Raw genomic sequence first — 21,525 nt, forward strand, 5'->3', positions numbered from 1 at the left:
ACTTGACATTCAGAGTCAGCAGCTTAGACAAGCACTGAGACTACACAGCTGTAGAATAATAGGCCACTTTTCCAAGCCCTCACACTGACTCCCTCACCCCCTAAGAACCACTGGCCTTCACAGCAGGGCCCAGGAGGTTGGGCAGCTGGTGACAACAGACGTGCCGCGTTCTATTTTTAGCCTGTCGTTGTTGTTATTTTGGACCCTTTTGTTTTGCTTGACAGAAATAAACTAGCAGGATTGGTACAGGCTGTGTGTGGGCCCTGAAGGAACCCAACCAACCACCCAGCCAGCCAGCCTTTTGCTATCATATTGACAGATAGTGTAGTGTAGTGTAGTATAGTATAGTATAGTATAGTATAGTGTAGTGTAGTGTAGTGTAGTGTAGTGTGTGTGTGTATGTGTGTGTGTGTGTGTGTGTGTGTGTCAGAAATAAACTAGCAGGATTGGTACAGGCTGTGTGTGGGCCCTGAAGGAACCCAACCAACCACCCAGCCAGCCAGCCTTTTGCTATCATATTGACAGATAGTGTAGTGTAGTGTAGTATAGTATAGTATAGTATAGTATAGTATAGTATAGTGTAGTGTAGTGTAGTGTGTGTGTGTATGTGTGTGTGTGTGTGTGTGTGTGTGTGTGTGTGTGTGTGTGTGTGTGTGTGTGTGTGTGTGTGTGTGTGTGTGTGTGTGTGTGTGTGTGTGTGTGTGTGTGTGTGTGTGTGTGTGTGTGTGTGCATGGGTGTGTGTGTGCATGGGTGTGTGTGTGTGCATGGGTGTGTGTGTGCATGGGTGCTTGTGTGCATGGGTGTGTGTGTGTGTGCATGGGTGTGTGTGTGCATGGGTGTGTGTGTGCATGGGTGTGTGTGCATGGGTGTGTGTGTGCATGGGTGTGTGTGTGTGTGTGTGCATGGGTGTGTGTGTGTGCATGGGTGTGTGTGTGTGAATGCATGCACACGTGGCAGAAGTAGGTCAATTCAACAGCTTGTATCATTAGTGTTATAGAACTTAATCACTTTTATGTACAGATTAATAACAACAAGGTATTTGTGTAAGGGACATGGTTGGGACCAGAGGCTTAGATAAGTGCCCACTTATTCCAGTAGTAGCAGGATCAAAGGGAGGGTGGAGTGGGTGGCAGCGGGCCAGACCAGGGCTACTGTTCTTTATCAGTATCTGTATCTAGGCAGATGGCGAGAGGAGAGTCCCAGGATACAGAGCCCCTGGCTGGAACCTCCCCATTAAAACCTGATAACTTCTTTGCCCGTCATGCCTATTGCTAAGTTATTACTTCTTCAATAAGCACTGTGGCACTTGATGTGTATTGAGGTGCAATGGTCTACCATGGAACTCAACCCCTCCATAGAATGATTTGTTTCTCCAGGGAGTCACTTTCTTCTTATCAGCAGACAGACTTGTTACCCACAACAAAAGACAAGCTGAGCTGGAAATTCACCAGGAAGCAAGGTGTCTAATGGGGATATGGTTTTGCTTGAAGGTACCTTTAGACTTTATCTTAGGGCTATATGACACAATCTCAACCAACTGCACTGTCATGTCAGTAGAACCTGTCCAACTCATCTGTTGAATGTACACACGCACCCTGTGCCCGCAGACCACACATAGCAGGTGTGTGTGTGTGTGTGTGAGAGAGAGAGAGACACACACACACACACACACACACACACACACACACACACACACACACACACACACACACACACACACACACACACACACACACACACACACACACACACACACACACACACACACACACACACACATACATACTGTGTGCTGTGGGTTATGATACTGTGTGTGGGGCAGGCCAGAACTGAAAGCGTATGAAAAGGCTGACACATACCGTTGCCTGGGTGTCAGCCTTTCTGGGCATGCTATGACTGGCTGTGTTTGGTGTTGACGTAACCTAATAATGATAGAACAGATGACTGACTACACAGAACCAGAGAGAGAGAGAGAGGTCGACAAAAACAGCTCAACTAAACGGTCCCTTACCACAAACCGCCCCATACCACACAGCCCATGACCACACACACAAACCACTTATCTCATCCGTGTGCTACCTGCACCCATTAAACCTCTAAAAGTTGAAGACTTTTACTACTATAGCCCATAGAAACGCATTCAATAATACATTCATAAATGGCAAAAAAGACAGTCCAAAAATCAATCATAAGTAATAAGGTTCTGACGTGTCTGTCATATATCGAGGAGGTATACAGTAAGAAAGCTTAGGAAATATAGTATATATATTTTTTCTACACATATTTAACCCCTTATTTTATGTTGGCACAAAACTACGTCCATACTTCCATTCATTTGTATGTGTTACCTTCAGACGAGTCTGTGACACTTGTGGGGGTAGTAGAGCAAAATGGAGAACACCATCTTTCCATAGAGTGTAGGCCTAACCGTTCGGACTCTACAGACGTTTTGTGAGAAGACCGATTTTCAGGATGTCTCATGGTCTGACAAACACCGCTGTAGCTCGGCCACCTTCCATTTCAGTTGCGGAAGGCCGACATAGGCGGATGCGGCGGATTGAGACGCAGCTCATGCAAAAGAAATTGATATCTCTAGCTTAAACTGCCGGATTTTGATGGGGATTTTTTTATTATGTTACTTAGATTAACGCACCGGTGGGTCAATAGACTCTTAAGGATTTAATAACACCCAACACAAGCCCCCTTCTATAAATCATCAAAGAAACACACTCACCCAGACACACAGAACATACACGTGAGCCAGGAGGTGAACACACTAATCAGCCTAGCTACTGGAAGCTACTGGAATACGTAGAAACTTATGGGGGTGTAGTGAGATACCCAATTGGCTGGGTGATTCTCTTCTCATCACTCATCTTGAAAAAATTTATACTAAAAAAGTAGAAATCAATCAATCCGCCATTATTAACACAACGGAAAAATCTAATTATTTATTATTGAAATAGCATGGGAAACCGAGGAAAAACAAATTGATACAATTTAAGGCCAAGTGGCAAACAGTAATGCAGGCACTAGAGATGGGGGTGTGAGCATGCGGGTCTGGGCAGATGAGATGTTGTCATTGTTTGTGTGTGTCTGTAAGTTGTTGTTCGTATGTATAAGTTCGTATCTGGAGTGAAATTAAATACTAAACAAAGAAAAATAAACTTCGCAAGGAACACACATGAACACACAAACACACACACAGACACACACACACACACTCACACACAAACACAAACAAATACACACAGACGGGAGCATACTAAAACCTGTTAACGTCAACAAACTAAACAGAACAACCGCCTCTTAAATCCTCCAATTAAAAGAGGCCAGACTCAACAACAGTAATCTTCTCTGTGCTACTAAATCCCATGTCTTGTGTACTAACACAGTATTATCAGCTAATAACTTATTTAGTCTACACAGAGCTACAGTCTATCAGCACTCTCTAGCAAGACACCTCTGGCTAACAGGAAACACCTGGTAAAAAAAAAACATGTTGCTATGCTATACAAAAGGTTTTCCTTCAGTAGATTGTTCAAAAGCTTTCCTATAGTACGTACCATGTGCTCCTTATGGACCCTGTTGTGTTGTAGCCTCTTCTCTAATGTCCCAGTGATATCCCTAGTGCTCCAAACCACTGTCAAAAACACTGTGAGATCTCAACTCCTCTCCTGGGCGCAGTCTCACACTCACTGTTTTTTTTTCTCTCGCTCACTCTCTCAGTACCTCCCTCCTTCTCTGTCGCTCTCTTTTCTTTCCAAGCAGGCTCTGCCAGATAGCCAGCCTGTCTGTCTTCCTGCTTCTGGCATGCCAAAGCGGTGCATCAGGCATTGGGCCTAACAGAACATCTCCATGCTAGGCATAATAGGGAAGCCCTACAGAGTAGCCAAACACAACAGCAAGCCGCCAAACACAGTGGCCCTAGTAACCCCAGAAAGCAGCCGTAGTAGAATGGGAGACTGCTAGAAACAGTATTAGAGAATCTCAACAGATAAAGACAGAACGCAGCCCGTGACCTCAAGTCTAACAGCCATAGAGACTACGTGATGGGGTTGATTCATATATCTCACTCAGTCTCGGATGGCTCAGGAAGTCCTCCAGACAGGACCATGAAGACAAGGAGAGAACCATAACTAATCAGGGCTTTGCCACCCAATCTCAGAAGACTGCCTCCACTTCCTATGAACACTAGCATTTTTCAACAGGCCATCATCCTGGACGCTCCAGATAAGACTAAGGCTGGCCTTAAGACAAGAGAACCAGGGATAGTGAGAAAGAATTATGGAAGAGAGAGAGAGAGAAAGAGAGAGAAAGAGGGGGGGGGGGGGGTAGGTAGGGGATATACAATTGAAGTCGGAAGTTTACATACACCTTAGCCAAATACATTTAAACTCAGATTTTCACAATTCCTGACATTTAATCAGAGTAAAAATTCCCTGTCTTAGGTCAGTTAGGATCACCACTTTATTTTAAGAATGTGAAATGTCAGAATAATAGTAGAGAGAATGATTTATTTCAGCTTTTATTTCTTTCATCACATTCCCAGTGGATCAGAAGTTTACATACACTCAATTAGTATTTGGTAGCATTGCCTTTAAATTGGTGTAACTGGTGTAACTGAGTCAGGTTTGTAGGCCTCCTTGCTCGCACACATTTTTTCAGTTCTGCCCACAAATTTTCTATAGGATTGAGGTCAAGGCTTTGTGATGGCCACTCCAATACCTTGACTTTGTTGTCCTTAAGCCATTTTGCCACAACTTTGGAAGTATGCTTGTGGTCATTGTCCATTTGTAAGAGCCATTTGCGACCAAGCTTTAACTTCCTGACTGATGTCTTGAGATGATGCTTCAATATATCCACATAATTTTCCTCCTCATGATGCCATCTATTTTGTAAAGTGCACTCCTGCAGCAAAACAATCCCACAACACGATGCTGCCCCCCCGTGCTTCACGGTTGGGATGGTGTTTTTCGGCTTGCAAGCCTCCCCCTATTTCCTCCAAACATAACAATGGTCTTAGTGGCCAAACAGTTCTATTTTTGTTTCATCAGACCAGAGGACATTTCTCCAAAAAGTACGATCTTTGTCCCCATGTACATTTGCAAGCCGTAGTCTGGCTTTTTTATGGCGATTTTGGAGCAGTGGCTTCTTCCTTGCCGAGCAGCCTTTCAGGTTATGTCGATATAGGACTCGTTTTACTGTGGATATAGATACTTTTGTACCTGTTTCCTCCAGCATCTTCACAAGGTCCTTTGCTGTTGTTCTGGGATTGATTTGCACTTTTCGCACCAAAGTACATTCATCTCTAGGAGACAGAACGCATCTCCTTCCTGAGCGGTATGACGGCTGCATGGTCCCATGGTGTTTATAATTGTGTGCTATTGTTTGTACAGATGAACGTGGTACCTTCAGGCGTTTGGAAATTGCTCCCAAGGATGAACCAGACTTGTGGAGGTCTACAATGGTTTTTCTGAGGTCTTGGCTGATTTCTTTTGATTTTCCCATGATGTCAAGCAAAGAGGCACTGAGTTTGAAGGTAGGCCTTGAAATACATCCACAGGTACACCTCCAATTGACTGAAATGATGTCAATTAGCCTATCAGAAGCTTCTAAAGCCATGACATCATTTTCTGGAATTTTCCAAGCTGTTTAAAGGCACAGTCAACTTAGTGTATGTAAACTTCTGACCCACTGGAATTGTGATACAGTGAATTATAAGTGAAATAATCTGTCTGTAAACAATTGTTGGGAAAATTACTTGTGTCATGCACAAAGTAGATGTTCTAACCGACTTGCCAAAACTATAGTTTGTTAACAAGAAATGTGTGGAGTGGTTGAAAAACGAGTTTTAATGACTCCAACCTAAGTGTATGTAAACTTCCAACTTCAACTGTATCTTCCACAAGGGCACAGGAAACAGACGTTTTGTTGAGGTCCTTTGTACTTTTTCTGCTCTGACCGACCTCTTTCCTCTCTTCCTTGGGAGACATACTTCTATGTGTTCCCTGTTACCACAGCTGACCTGAGATTACACTAACTAACCCCTGGTTCTTCATACATGTGTTGATTCAGTCTGGTCCCATGTTGACACCAAATCATCCTTAACACATACTGACATCCCCCATTAGTTGAAGTTTTACACAAGCAAGTCCCAAGTGTTTTAGGTAGCTATATACAAGTAAATGAGTAAATATCAGGAACAAATGGAAAAAATATGATATTTGTTGATTGGAACAAAAAGTGGAGCCATGCTAACTAAACACAACTCTTTCCCCCTGGTTATCATTGCCTCTTCATACATTTTCCTAAACTGTCCAGTCATGCAAATGTGGCAAAGAGGCACGCCTGATCTGGGCTCTGCCCTGAGGGCCATTCCTCACCTCTTCCTGTGTAAACACAGGCAGCGCTGAGCTGGGGACAAAGCCTCCCTCTCTCTCAAATCTCCCAAGGTTTACAATGGCTGAGGGCTGGGAGAAGAGCGCTCATTATCTGAGATCTTTTATAGCCTGAGATCTGTTTGTGCTGTCTTCCTAACTGCTATGGTCATTATCACCACCAGGACTTGGCAAGACAAGTTTCAAATTTTAATATCACATTCACAAGTATAGTGAAATGCTTTTCTTAAAAACGCAAAGCCCAACAATGCAATAATCAACAAAAATGGATCACTAGAACAAAACACATGAGAAATAAGAATAAGCTATATGAAATACACAATAAAGTAAGTAAGTAAGCATACTATATACAGGAAATATTTAAAAAGTCAGTTCCAGTACCATATTTACAATGTGCAGGGATACTGGATCGATAGATATGTTTTGGGGTAAGGTGACTAGGCAACAGGATATAAGATAAACAGAGTAGCAGCAGCTTGCATGTGAGTGGGTGTGCAGGTGTGTAGAGTCAGTATGTTTTATTTATTTCACCTTTATTTAACCAGGTAGGCCAGTTGAGAACAAGTTCTCATTTACAACTGCGAACTGACCAAGATAAAGGAAAGCAGTGCGACAAAACCAACAACACAGAGTTACACATAAACAAACATGCAGTCAATAACACAATAGAAACATCAATGTACAGTGTGTGTAAATGTAGAAGATTAAGGTCTATTTATTGCCTTTCCTCCCTAGAGGTGAAATAATTACAATTTAGCATAAACACTGGAGTGATAGATGTGCAGATGATGATGTGCAAGTAGAGATACTGGGGTGCAAAAGAGTAAGAAGATAAATAACAATATGGGGATGAGGTAGTTGGGTGTGCTATTTACAGATTGGCTGTGTACAGGTACAGTGATCGGTAAGCTGCTCAGACAGCTGACGCTTAAAGTTAGAGAGGGAGATATAAGACTCCAGCTTCAGTGATTTTTGCAATTCGTTCCAGTCATTGGCAGCAGAGAACTGGAAGGAAAGGCGGCCAAAGGAAGTGTTGGCTTTGGGGATGACCAGTGAAATATACCTGCTGGAGCGCGTGCTACGGGAGGGTGTTGCTATGGTAACCAATGAGCTGAGATAAGTCGGGGCTTTACCTAGCAAAGACTTATAGATGACCTGGAGCCAGAGGGTTTGGCAACGAATATGTAGCGAGGACCAGTCAACGAGAACATACAGGTTGCAGTGGTGGGCAGTATATGGGGCTTTGGTGACAAAACGGATGGCACTGTGATAGACTACATCCAGTTTGCTAAGTAGACTGTTGGAGGCTATTTTGTAAATGACATCGCCGAAGTCAAGGATCGGTAGGATGGTCAGTTTTACGAGGGTATGTTTGGCAGCATGAGTGAAGGAGGCTTTGTTGTGAAATAGGAAGCCGATTCTAGATTTAATTTTGGATTGGAGATGCTTAATGTGAGTCTGGAAGGAGAGTTTACAATCTAACCAGACACCTAAGTATTTGTAGTTGTCCACATATTCTAAGTCAGAACTGTCCAGAGTAGTGATGCTAGTCAGGCAGGCGGGAGGGTGCGGGCAGCAATCAGTTGAAGAGCATGCATTTAGTTTTACTAGCATTTAAAAGCAGTTGGAGGCCACAGGAGGAGTGTTGTATGGCATTGAAGCTCGTTTGGAGGTTTATTAACACAGTGTCCAAAGAAGGGCCAGATGTATACAGAATGGTGTCGCCTGCGTAGAGGTGGATCAGAGAATCTCCAGCAACAAGAGCGACATCATTGATATATTCAGTGAAAAGAGTCGTCCCGAGAATTGAACCCTGTGGCACCCCCATAGAGACTGCCAGAGGTCCGGACAACATGCCCTCCGATTTGACACACTGAACTCTATCTGAGAAGTAGTTGGTGAACCAGGCGAGGCAGTCATTTGAGAAGACAAGGCTATTGGGTCTGCCGATAAGAATGCGCTGATTGACAGAGTCGAAAGCCAGTACTGTCTTTTATTGATGGCGGTTATGATATCGTTTAGGACTTTGATGCCAAACTTTTCAACCTCCTGAGGGTGAAGAGGCACTGTCGCGCCTTCTTCACGACTGTGCATGTGTGTTTGGACCATTTTAAGTTTTTAGGGATTTGGCACCGAGGAGTCTACCTTCTCCACTGCCACCACGTCAATGTGGATGGGGGCGTGCTCGCCCCCCCCTCCCCGTTTCCTGTAGTCCACGATCAGCTTCTTGGTCTTGCTGACCACACTGCCAGGTCACTGACCTCCTCCCTGTAGGCTGACTCATCATCGCCGGTTATTAGGCCTACCACCGTCGTGTCATCAGCCAACTTGATAATGGTGTTGGAGACGAGCGTGGCCACAAAGTCGTGGGTGAACAGGGAGTACAGCAGGGGACTAAACACCCCACCCCCCACCTGTGGGCCCCTGTGTTAAGGGTCAGCGTGGTGAAGGTGATGTTGCCTACCCTCACCACCTGGGGTCGGCCCGTCAGGAAGTCCAGGATCCAGTTGCAGAGGGAGGTGTTCAGACCCAGAGTCCTAAGCTTGGTGACAAGCTTGGAGGGGATAATCGTGTTGATCACTGAGCTGTAGTCAATGAACAGCATTCTCACATAGGTATTTTTCTTAACTAGGTGGGTGAGGGCAGTGTGGATAGCAATGGATCTGTTGTGGCGGTATGCAAATTGGAGTGGGTCTAGGGTGGCTGAGATGGTGGAGTTAATGTGTGCTATAACCAGCCTCTCGAAGCACTTCATTATTACAGAAGTGAGTGCTACAGGGCAGTAATCATTGTTGCATGAAGCCTTGGAATTCTTAGGAACAGGGATGATTGTGGTCATCTTAAAACATGTGGGGATTACAGACTGGGACAGGGACAGGTTGAAAATGACTGAATATGCCTGCCAGCTGTTCTGCACATGCTCTGAGAACGCGCCCTGGAATACCGTCAGGGCCTGCGGCCTTGTTGGTGTTGACCTGATTAAAGACCCTTCTCACGTCGGCCTCGGAGTGCGAGATCACCCAAAACAAAACAGATATGGGACCAGGCTAGCTCTTTTAGCACATCGGATCCCAAATGTACCCAACAGACTGTCAGCCGACTGGTGCCACTTTTAGTGTGATGAGGCATGGGTGAATACATTCCTGCACTGTGAGTCATATAGCGAATGGAAAGGAGCCCTGGCTAAATGAATGGCCATTGTTGCCAGGACACTTTCATAGGGAGGGAAAGACTTTATGGAGTGAATTGACAATCGCATTTTAGGAGCTGTGGTAGTATGGTCCACACAGATGCTAAAGTAGAGAATGGCTTGTATTCTAACCTATTCAATTAAAACAGGTCGGCAGACTTACAGGAACAGTCAAAACATTGTTGTTCTGCAAGAATACACATTTGCATTCATGGACTCAACACATTTTTGGGGACAAAATAATGTTGTCAATCCTTTGCATAACAACATACATCCACATGCTCTCTTGCTGTGAGCGGAGAATAATGTTATTTTCAATGAGACGCAACATTAGCCTACCTCAGTGTCCCGGACACAGCACCACATGTGCTGCTCTTCACTGGTCTGATCCTACTATCTCTGTCTGCCTTTCCCTATAAGTCCACCTGTTGAATCCAGGACCTGCAAGTTCAGCCACGTAAGTTCCTGTCTCGTAGTCTGTATCGGCGATCCTACGCTGTCCAGTGTTACGTGTCTGTGTGTGTGAGAGCACTCATGTCCATGCGTGTGTGAGAGAGTGCTTACGTCCATGTGTGTGTGTGTGCGTGTGCGTGTGTGTGGTATGTGGGGAGGCAGGACCGTGTGTATAAATAGCGTAGCGGGGGGGGGGGGAATATGGGGTGTACTGTAGCTGGCATGGGGCAATGAAAACACTACAACCTATCTACTAACTCTATATCTCTTTCATTTTATCTCTTTCCTTCTATGCCTTTCCTTTTATTTCTTTACTTCTATCTCTTTACTTCTGTCTTTCCTTTTATTTATTTCCTTTAATCTCTTTTCTTCTATATCAATACTACTTTACTTCTATGGCTTTCCTTTTATTTCTTTCCTTTAATCTCTTTACTTCTATGTCTTTACTTCTATGTCTTTACTTCTATGTCTTTACTTATGTCTTTGTCTTTACTTCTGTCTTTCCTTTTATCTCTTTACGTCTATGTCTTTACTTCCATGTCTTTACTTCCATGTCTTTACTTCCATGTCTTTACTTCCATGTCTTTACTTCCATGTCTTTACTTCCATGTCTTTACTTCCATGTCTTTACTTCCATGTCTTTACTTCCATGTCTTTACTTCCATGTCTTTACTTCCATGTCTTCACTTCCATGTCTTTACTTCCATGTCTTTACTTCTATGTCTTTACTTCCATGTCTTTACTTCCATGTCTTTACTTCCATGTCTTTACTTCCATGTCTTTATTTCTATGTCTTTACTTCTATGTCTTTAATGCTGTCTTTTTATTTATTTACTTATATGTCTTTCCTTCTATCTCTATCTCGGAACCCACTCTTTCTTTCTGTGTCACTATTTCAGTCTCTTACTAAACTCAGCAAAAAAGGAAATGTCATCTCACTGTCAACTGTGTTCATTTTCAGCAAACTTATCATGTGTAAATATTTGTATGAACATAACAAGATTCAACAACTGAGACATAACCTGAACAAGTTCCACAGACATGTGACTAACAGAAATGGAATAATGTGTCCCTGAACAAAGGGGGGGATCAAAAGTAACAGTCAGTATCTGGTGTGGCCACCAGCTGCATTAAGTACTGCAGTGCATCTCCTCCTCATGGACTGCACCACATTTGCCAGTTCTTGCTGTGAGATGTTACCCCACTCTTCCCCCAAGGCACCTGCAAGTTCTCTGACATTTCTGGGGGGAATGGCCCTAGCCCTTACCCTCCGATCCAACAGGTCCCAGACGTGCTCAATGGGATTGAGATCTGAGCTCTTCGCTGGCCATGGCAGACTGGCCACTTCGCTGGCCACTGACATTCCTGTCTTGCAGGAAATCACGCACAGAACGAGCAGTACGGCTGGTGGCATTGTCATGCTGGAGGGTCATGTCAGGAAGAGCCTGCAGGAAGGGTACCACATGAGGGAGGAGGATGTCTTTCCTGTAACGCACAGCGTTGAGATTGCCTGCAATGACAACAAGCTCAGTCCGATGATGCTGTGACACCAGACCATGAAGGACTCTCTACCTCCAAATCGATCCTGCTCCAGAGTACAGGCCTCGGTGTAACGCTCATTCCTTCGAAGATAAATGCGAATCCAACCATCCCCCTTGGTGAGACAAAGCCGCGACTCGTCAGTGAAGAGCACTTTTTGACAGTCCTGTCTGGTTCAGCGACGGTGGGTTTGTGCCCATAGGCGACGTTGTTGCCGGTGATGTCTGATGAGGACCTGCCTTACAATAGGCCTACAAGCCCTCAGTCCAGCCTCTCTCAGCCTATTGCGGACAGTCTGAGCACTGATGGAGGGATTGTGCGTTCCTGGTGTAACTCGGGCAGTTGTTGTTGCCATCCTGTACCTGTCCCGCAGGTGTGATGTTCGGATGTACCGATCCTGTGCAGGTGTTTTTACACATGGTCTGCCACTGCGAGGACGAGCAGCTGTCCGTCCTGTCTCCCTGTAGTGCTGTCTTAGATGTCTCACAGTATGGACATTGCAATTTATTGCCCTGGCCACATCTGCAGTCCTCATGGCTCCTTGCAGCATGCCTAAGGCACGTTCACGCAGATGAGCAGGGACCCTGGGCATCTTTCTTTTGGTGTTTTTCAGTGTCAGAGAAAGGCCTCTTTAGTGTCCAAAGTTTTCATAACTGTGACCTTAATTGCCTACCGTCTGTAAGCTGTTAGTGTCTTAACGACCGTTCCACAGGTGCATGTTCATTAATGATTTATGGTTCATTGAATAAGCATGGGAAACAGTGTTTAAACCCTTTACACACAAGATCTGTGAAGTTATTTGGAGTTTTACGAATTAGCTTTGAAAGACAGGGTCCTGAAAAAGGGACATTTCTTTTTTTGCTGAGTTTATCTCTAGCCTTAATCTTAGCCTCTCTAAGCCACTGCAGAATCTCTCATCTTGCAGTCATAATTTGTAGATTTACATAATTAGTCTATCTCTTGCTCTCCCTCCCTAATTTTCTCAGAATCTCTCATACACACATACCACTCCTCCTTCTCCCCCTATTGGCTGATCTTACACATTTAAATGGCCTCCCACTAGGCCCAGACAATTTCAACGTCTAGTGTTCATTTACATTTGGTTGAGTTGTCAACTAACGTGAATTCAACGTGAAACTTCACGTCACTTCCTGTTGAATGCGGAACAAAGAAGAGCTTGGTTTTGTTTGTTTGGAAAGTTTGTTGTTTGAAAGTGTATTGGAAAGTTCTTGGTAGCTAGCTTCTTAGTTTGGATCCCGCGACGCAGTTGGCATCAGTTGCTGGGACTGCTTGTTTCTTTCCAGTGATCCTGCCGACCAAGGACAGGTCTGAGGATGTCACGACTTCCGCCAAAGTTGGTGCCTCTCCTTGTTCGGGCGGCGTTCGGCGGTCGACGTCACCGGCTTTCTTTCTTTTTCCATTTGTTTTGTCTGTATTGTACACACCTGGTTCCCATTATGTTTTAATTATTTCCCTATTTAACCCTCTGGAGCCATCACGGTTTTGTTTGTGTTTATTGTTGTCAGTTGTCTCGTTTATTGTGATTCTGGATTTTCGTTCTCCTTGTTGGAAGATTATTTTTGAGTAAAGTTACTATTATTACTCATCTCTGTGTCCTGCGCCTGACTCCGCCTTACCCACATCACCTAGACTCTGACAGAGGAGCTATTTGGCATCACAGCTAGCCTAGCTGCTAGCTAGCTGCTTATCAAGCTAGTAGGGTTTTCTTGAAAGCAGCCCACGACGCGGTTAGTGGCTGGGACCGCGGATTGTCCCGGGTTTGTGGCTGCCTAGATCCCTGCTGTTTGTTGTTTTCAATCTTCCCCGTGACCTGCCCTGTCTGGAACTGCGAGGATTAACAGTGTAACCTACATTGCTAGCTACCATGACAAAGACCAAAGCCAGCGGGAGTACCGTTGAGGACAGTGGTGTCTATCACACGTGAAGTATCTTTCCAATGAACAAAAAGAGACCTACAAGCAGTTGTTACAACAACAAGAAAATTGCTTCAAGTATTTTGTCCAAATGCTTGTGGATTCTACTAATAAAAGAATGGACGACCTGACCAGAGAGGTCAAGGACCTGAAGAACAGTTTGCAGTTCTCCCAGGGTCAGCTCAAAGAGTTGAAACAGGAGAACGGCAAGATGACAGCAATCTGTAAGTCATTGAGAGAGGACATTAGTTCTGTGTGTGAATCCATGATAACAATGATATATAAATCAGAGGGACAATCAAGGTGGAACAACATGGTTGTGGACGGAATTGCAGAATCTCCACATGAGACCTGGACAGAGTCCTAGGACAAAGTGAGGGAACTGATCTCTGAGAAATTGAAGATGGACCACAGGAAGATTGAGGTGGAGCGCGCTCACAGGACTGGAAAACCCTCCACCAGCCCAGGTGATAGGCCCAGGCCGATAGTGAACAAGTTCCTGAGGTTCAAAGACAAAGTAGCTGTTCTGGAAATAGCCAAGAACTTGAGAGGAACCTATATCTTCCTCAACGAGGACTATCCTGAAGCTGTGCGCCAGAAGAGGAAGAACTGATCCCAGCCATGAAAGCTGCCAGAGCGCGTGGGGACATTGCTTACATCCGCTATGACAGGCTCATTGTCCACCCTCCATCCCAGAAGCCTGGAAGGGATGAGAGAGACAAGCCTATGGGTTCGTAGCTTCAAACCCGCAGCACACACCAATTGATTAATGGACTGCTGAATGTATATATTTTTCTCTTGCTTTGTTTGCTCTTTTCAATATTATGTCTATCTCTGATAATCTACCCAGGAAAGGGCTGAAAATAGCCCATATTTATATATGTAGCCTTAGAAATAAGGTTCATGAAATCAATAACTTGCTAACATGAGAAAACATTCATAAATCAGCCATTTCTGAGACTCACTTAGATACAGTTGAAGTCGGAAGTTTACATTCACTTAGGTTGGAGCCATTAAAACTTGTTTGTTTTTCAACCACTCCACAAATTTCTTGTTAGCAAACTATAGTTTTGGTAAGTCGGTTAGGACATCTACTTTGTGCATGACACAAGTAATTTTTCCATCAATTGTTTACAAACAGATTATTTCACTTATAATTCACTGTATCACAATTCCAGTGGGTCAGAAGTTTACATACACTAAGTTGACTGTGCCTTTAAACAGCTTGGAAAATGGCTTTAGAAGCTTCTGATAGGCTAATTGACATCATTTGAGTCAATTGGAGGTGTATCTGTGGATGTATTTCAAGGCCTACCTTCGAACTCAGTGCCTCTTTGCTTGACATCATGGGAAAATCAAAAGAAATCAGCCAAGACCTCAGAAAAATGTGTTGATGTATATATTCAGAGCCATATCCCTGTAATGCTTAGTGAAGATCTTATATTAGTGTTATTGAAGTGTAGTGGTTGCAGGTTCACTTGGCACATCTAAAGCATTTTCTTTTGGGGTGTTGCTATAGGCCACCAATTGCTAACAGTGTCTAAATAATATGTGTGAAATGCATGAAATGTATGCGATGTAAACAAAGAGGTCTACTTTCTTGGGGACCTGAATATTGACTGGTTTTCATCAAGCTGTTCGCTCAAGAGGAAGCTTCTTACAGTAACCAGTGCCTGTAATCTGGTTCAGGTTATTAATCAACCAACCAGAGTGTTTACAAACACTACAGGAACAAGATCATCCACATGTATCGATCACATTTTTACTAATACTGTAGAACTTTGTTCTAAAGCTGTATCCTTACCCATTGGATGAAGTGATCACAATATAGTGGCAATTTCCAGGAAAGACAAAGATCCAACAGCTGGGCCTAAAATAGTGTATAAGAGATCATACAAAAGATTTTGCTGTGACTCTTATGTGGATGATGTTAAAAATATTTGTTGGTCTGATGTGATTAATGAGGAGCATCCAGACGTGCACTTGATGAAATTATGAAATTGCTTCTTCCAATTATTGGACTGTTAGAACTGTTAAGGCTCCATGGATTGATGAGGAATTGAAAAACTGTATGGTTGAAAGAGATGGGGGAAAAGAAGTGGCTACACTGTTCTTGGCCGCACATCTGACTGGCTTACATACTGCAAATTGAGAAACTATGTGACTAAACTCAACAAAAAGAAGAAGAAACTGTATTATGGAGCCAAGATCACTGATATAAAGAATGATGGAAGAAAGACCCTCTACTCTTTTCTATTTTTACCAATGACCTGCCACAGGCATTAAACAAAGCATGTGTGTCCATGTATGATTCAACCATATACACATCAGCAACCACAGCTAATGAAGTCACTGAAACCCTTAACAAAGAGTTGCAGACTGTTTTGGAATGGGTGGCAAGTAATAAACTGGTCCTGAACATCTTTAAAACTAAGAGCATTGTATTTGGTATCATTCCTTAAGTTATAGACCTCAGCTGAATCTGGTAATGAATGGTGTGGCTGTTGGACAAGTTGAGGAGACTAAATTACTTGCCATTACTTTAGATTGTAAACTGTCATGGTCAAAACATATAGATTCAATGGTTGTAAAGATGGAGAGAGGTCTAGCCGTAATAAAGAGATGCTCTGCTTTTTTGACACCACACTCCAAAAAGCAAGTTCTTCAGGCTCTAGCTTTGTCTAATCTCTATTGTTGTCCAGTCATGTGGTCCAGTGCTGCAAGGAAAGACCTAGTTAAGCTGCAGCTGGACCAGAACAGAGCGGCACATTTTGCTCTTAATTGTAATCAGAGGGCTGATATAAATACTATGCATGCCAGTCTCTCTTGTCTAAGAGTTGAGGAGAGACTGACATCATCACTTCTTATTTTTATAAGAAACATTAATGTGTTGAAAATGCCAAATTGTTTGCATAGTCAACTTACACACAGCTCTGAAACACACACTTATCCCACCAGACATGCCACCAGGGGTCTTTTCACAGTCCCCAAATCCAGAACAAATTCAAGAAAGTATACAGTATTATATAGAGCCCTAATTACTTCCTTCTATCTCATATTGCTCAAATAAACAGCAAACCTGGTTTCAAAAAACAGATAAAGCAACAGCTCGCGGCACAACACCTCTCCCCTATTTGACCTATATAGTTTGTGTGTATGCATTGATATATAGGCTACGTTTTTATGTAGTTCTGTCTTTGAGCTGTTCTTGTCTGTTGATGTTCTGTATTATGTCATTCTGTATTGTGTTTCGTGTGGACCCCAGGAAGAGTAGCTACTGCTTTTGCAACAGCTAATGGGGATCCTAATAAAATACCAAATCAACAAAAAATGGCATGTTATTGAATTTATGTTAAATATTTGGTGGAAAAAATATGAAATTCCCAACGTCATCACATTCAATGTCTTGTTGAAATTACGTGGAAACAATGTTGATTCAATTAGTTTTTGCCCACTGGGCTGTGTTTGCAAAGAGGGCTTGGTAGATAGGAGCAGCTTAGACTGGTCCATGATAGACATAGACTAGTGGGCCAGGACACATACTGTATATAACAAAATAGTATCCTCCTATTCTGTTTTTGACAGTGTCCAACTCCTGAATAGCATAATCTGCACAAACCTGCTGGGTGTGCAGTATACGTACATATATATTCTGCCATTTTGGTACAAAGTAAAAACACATAACACCTAAACATAGGCCGGGGTATAGTGAGGGGGGTATGGCTGGAGGCCAAGGACACGAGCTGGGACATGGAATGGAGAGGATCACGTCAAGAGTTGACTACAGACCAATAGGGTTTGGGGGTGGGTAGGTCTCAGAACCCAAAGCGTACAACAACAGTCCTAAATGCAGGTCTGTGAGAGAATACATTTATGGTAAAAAGTGATCGCTCATTTTCCATTGGCAGAGCAAACTGTCTCTATAAAAACACCAGATTAAATGTTTTTGTGTATGTACTAGTCCTGACAAAATACTGACAGAAACTCTCCCCGTGAAGCTGCTACTGCCAACTGGAAGGGTGGAGACAGAGCGGAACTACAAAAGCCTGCTTTCAGCTTCCAGCAAAGGCCTTCACTGCTATGAAATATGCCCTATCATAAGCATGTTACTGTCCAAAAGAAACAAAGACCCAAATTCAATCTGACACAGATAAAGGGAGACGGTACTGCTGGTTCACTTAGGATGTTTATATTGCATTGGATGAGTTAACCAGGTTCTGCATTGGAAGAGTTAACCATGTTCTGCATTGGAAGAGTTAACCAGGTTCTGCATTGGAAGAGTTAACCAGGTTCTGCATTGGAAGAGTTAACCATGTTCTGCATTGGAAGAGTTAACCATGTTCTGCATTGGAAGAGTTAACCAGGTTCTGCATTGGAAGAGTTAACCAGGTTCTGCATTGGAAGAGTTAACCATGTTCTGCATTGGAAGAGTTAACCAGGTTCTGCATTGGAAGAGTTAACCAGGTTCTGCATTGGATGAGTTAACCAGGTTCTGCATTGGAAGAGTTAACCAGGTTCTGCATTGGATGAGTTAACCAGGTTCTGCATTGGATGAGTTAACCAAGTTCTGCATTGGAAGAGTTAACCAAGTTCTGCATTGGAAGAGTTAACCAAGTTCTGCATTGGAAGAGTTAACCATGTTCTTTAACCATGTTAAAAGTTAAATGGCTCACAAGCTGCTCCAATTGTGGACATTTTCAGTGGATATTGATGGGAAACATCATCTGTCCTGAAATTATAGTAAGCAATGCGCAGGAACGTCTTCTCTTGAATAGCCAACTGTTATGCCATGTCACGATCAGCTAAGGGACCTGGTCCAGAGTACATGGAATCTGAGGAGTCCAAGATGATCACCCTCTCTAAGTCAAATGCAAACTAACCAAACTAACCTGGGTACTTTAACCTTTCAGAGGGGACTGTACAGGGATACCATTACATAGACTCTTGCTTTCCCTTTATTCACACACACACACAAACATGTATTTATTTTATTTCTATTTCACCTTTATTTAACCAGGTAGGCCAGTTGAGAACAAGTTCTCATTTACAACTGCGACCTGGCCAAGATAAAGCAAAGCAGTGCGACAAAAACAACAACACAGAGTTACACATAAACAAACATACAGTCAATAACACAATAGAAAAATCAATGTACAGTGTGTGTAAATGTAGAAGATTAGGAAGGAAAGGCAATAAATAGGCCTTAGAGGCGAAATAATTACAATTTAGCATAAACACTGGAGTGATAGATGTGCAGATGATTTGCAAGTAGAGATACTGAGGAGCAAAAGAGCAAGAAGATAAATAACAATATGGGGATGAGGTAGTTGGGTGTGCTATTTACAGATTGGCTGTGTACAGGTACAGTGATCGGTAAGCTGCTCTGACAGCTGATGCTTAAAGTTAGAGAGGGAGATATAAGTCTAAAGCTTCAGTGATTTTTGCAATTCGTTCCAGTCATTGGCAACAGAGAACTGGAAGGAAAGGCGGCCAAAGGAAGTGTTGGCTTTGGGGATGACCAGTGAAATATACCTGCTGGAGCGCGTGCTATGGGAGGGTGTTGCTATGGTGACCAATGAGCTGAGAAAAGGCGAGCCTTTACCTGGCAAAGACTTATAGATGACCTGGAGCCAGAGGGTTTGGCAATGAATATGTAGCGAGGGCCAGTCAACGAGAGCATACAGGTCGCAGTGGTGGGTAGTATATTGGGCTTGGCACTGTGATAGACTACATCCAGTTTACTGAGTAGAGTGTTGGAGGCTATTTTGTAAATGACATTGCCGAAGTCAAGGATCGGTAGGATAGTCAGTTTTAAGAGGGTATGTTTGGCAGCATGAGTGAAGGAGATTTGTTGCGAAATAGGAAGCCGATTCTAGATTTAATTTTGGATTGGAGATGCTTAATATGAGTCTGGAAGGAGAGTTTACAGTCTAACCAGACACCTAAGTATTTGTAGTTGTCCACATATTCTAAGTCAGAACAGTCCAGAGTAGTGATGCTAATCGGGCAGGTGGAAGGGTGCGGGCAGCAATCGGTTGAAGAGCATGCATTTAGTTTTACTAGCATTTAAAAGCAGTTGGAGGCCACGGAAGGAGAGATGTATGGCATTGAAGCTCATCTGGAGGTTTATTAACACAGTTGTCCAAAGAAGGGCCAGAAGTATACAGAATGGTGTCGCCTGCGTAGAGGTGGATCAGAGAACCACCAGCAGCAAGAGCAACATCATTGATATATACAGAGAAAAGTGTCGGCCCGAGAATTGAACCCTGTGGCACCCCCATAGAGACTGCCAGAGGTCCGGACAACAGGCCCTCCGATTTGACACACTGAACTCTATCTGAGAAGTAGTTGGTGAACCAGGCGAGGCAGTCATTTGAGAAGCCAAGGCTATTGAGTCTGCCGATAAGAATGCGCTGATTGACAGAGTCGAAAGCCTTGGCCAGGTCGATGAAGATGGCTGCACAGTAATGTCTTTTATCGATGGCGGTTATGATATCGTTTAGGACCTTGAGCGTAGCTGAGGTGCACCCACGACCAGCTCGGAAACCAGATTGCATAGCGGCGAAGGTACAGTGGGATTCTAAATGGTCGGTGGTCTGTTTGTTAACTTGGCTTTCGAATATTTTAGAAAGGCAGGGCAGGATGAATATAGGTCTATAACAGTTTGGGTCTAGAGTGTCTCCCCCTTTGAAGAGGGGGATGACCGCGACAGCTTTCCAATCTTCGGCGATCTCAGACGATACAAAAGAGAGGTTGAATAGGCTAGTAATAGGGTTTGCAACAATTTCGGCAGATAATTTTAGAATGCAGGTCCAGATTGTCTAGCCCAGCTGATTTGTAGGGATCCAGATTTTGCATCTCTTTCAGAACATCAGCTGTCTGGATTTGGGTGAAGGAGAAGCAGGGGGGGGGGGGCTTGGGTAAGTGGCTGCAGGGGGTGCTGAGCTGTTGGCCAGGGTAGGGGCTTTCCAGTTGGAAAGCATGGCCAACCGTAGAAAAATGCTTATTGAAATGATCGATTGTTTATCGGTGGTGACAGTGTTTCCTATCCTCAGTGCAATATTCAGCTTGGAGGAGGTGCTCTTATTCTCCATGGACTTTATAGTGTCCCAAAACGTTTTGGAATTAGTGCTACAGGATGCAAATTTCTGTTTGAAAAAGCTAGCCTTAGCTTTCCTAACTGACTGAATATATTGGTTCCTGACTTCCCTGAAAAGTTGCATATCGCGGGGGCTCTTCGATGCTAATGCAGAATGCCACGGAATGTTTTTGTGCTGGTCAAGGGCAGTCAAGTCTGGGGTGAACCAAGGGCTATATCTGTTCTTAGTTCTACATTTTTGAAAGGGGCATGCTTATTTAAGATGGTGAGGAAAGCACTTTTAAAGAGCAACCAGGCATCCTCTACTGACGGGATGAGGTCAATATCTTTCCAGGATACCTGGGCCAGGTCGATTAGAAAGGCCTGCTCGCTGAAGTGTTTTAAGTGAACATTTGACAGTGATGAGGGGTGGTCGTTTGACCACAGACCCATTACGGACACAGGCAATGAGGCAGTGATCGCTGAGATCCTGGTTGAAGACAGAGGTGTATTTAGAGGGCAAGTTGGTCAGGATGATATCTAAGAGGGTGCCCATGGTTACGGATTTAGGGTTGTACCTGGTAGGTTCCTTGATAATTTGTGTGAGATTGAGGGCATCTAGCTTAGATTGTAGGACGTCCGGGGTGTTAAGCATATTCCAGTTTCGGTCACTTAACAGTACGAACTCTGAAGATAGATGGGGGCAATCAATTCACATATGGTGTCCAGGGCACAGCTGGGGGCTGAGAGGGTCTATAACAAGTGGCAACGTTGAGAGACTTGTTTCTGGAAAGGTGGATTTTTAAAAGTAGAAGCTCGAATTGTTTGGGCACAGACCTGGATAGTATGACAGAACTCTGCAGGCTATCTCTGCAGTAGATTGCAACTCTTCCCCCGTTGGCAGTTCTATCTTGTCGGAAAATGTTTTG

The 21,525-nt window shown here is 43.7% G+C and overlaps 1 protein-coding gene across 3 annotated transcripts in view; it reads right to left on the reverse strand.

Annotated features, from left to right (window-relative positions):
- Positions 1 to 21,525, reverse strand: part of LOC139548172 (kinase suppressor of Ras 1-like) — a 61,747-nt gene that overhangs the window by 18,713 nt on the left and 21,509 nt on the right. Inside the window, exon 1 of one of the 3 annotated variants that reach the window (XM_071357639.1) lies at positions 9,932 to 10,242. The exons of 1 other annotated variant lie outside the window; for it this stretch is intronic. In XM_071357639.1, coding sequence (XP_071213740.1) covers positions 9,932 to 9,958 — 27 coding nt within the window. In that variant the 5' untranslated portion in view covers positions 9,959 to 10,242. Of the gene's footprint in view, positions 1 to 3,567; positions 3,720 to 9,931; positions 10,243 to 21,525 lie in introns of those variants that run through there. One more of the 3 variants, XM_071357640.1, reaches the window with a different exon arrangement.

The sequence above is a fragment of the Salvelinus alpinus genome, chromosome 21 (genome assembly GCF_045679555.1).
Source record: "Salvelinus alpinus chromosome 21, SLU_Salpinus.1, whole genome shotgun sequence".
In the NCBI taxonomy this organism is placed as follows: Eukaryota; Metazoa; Chordata; class Actinopteri; order Salmoniformes; family Salmonidae; genus Salvelinus; species Salvelinus alpinus.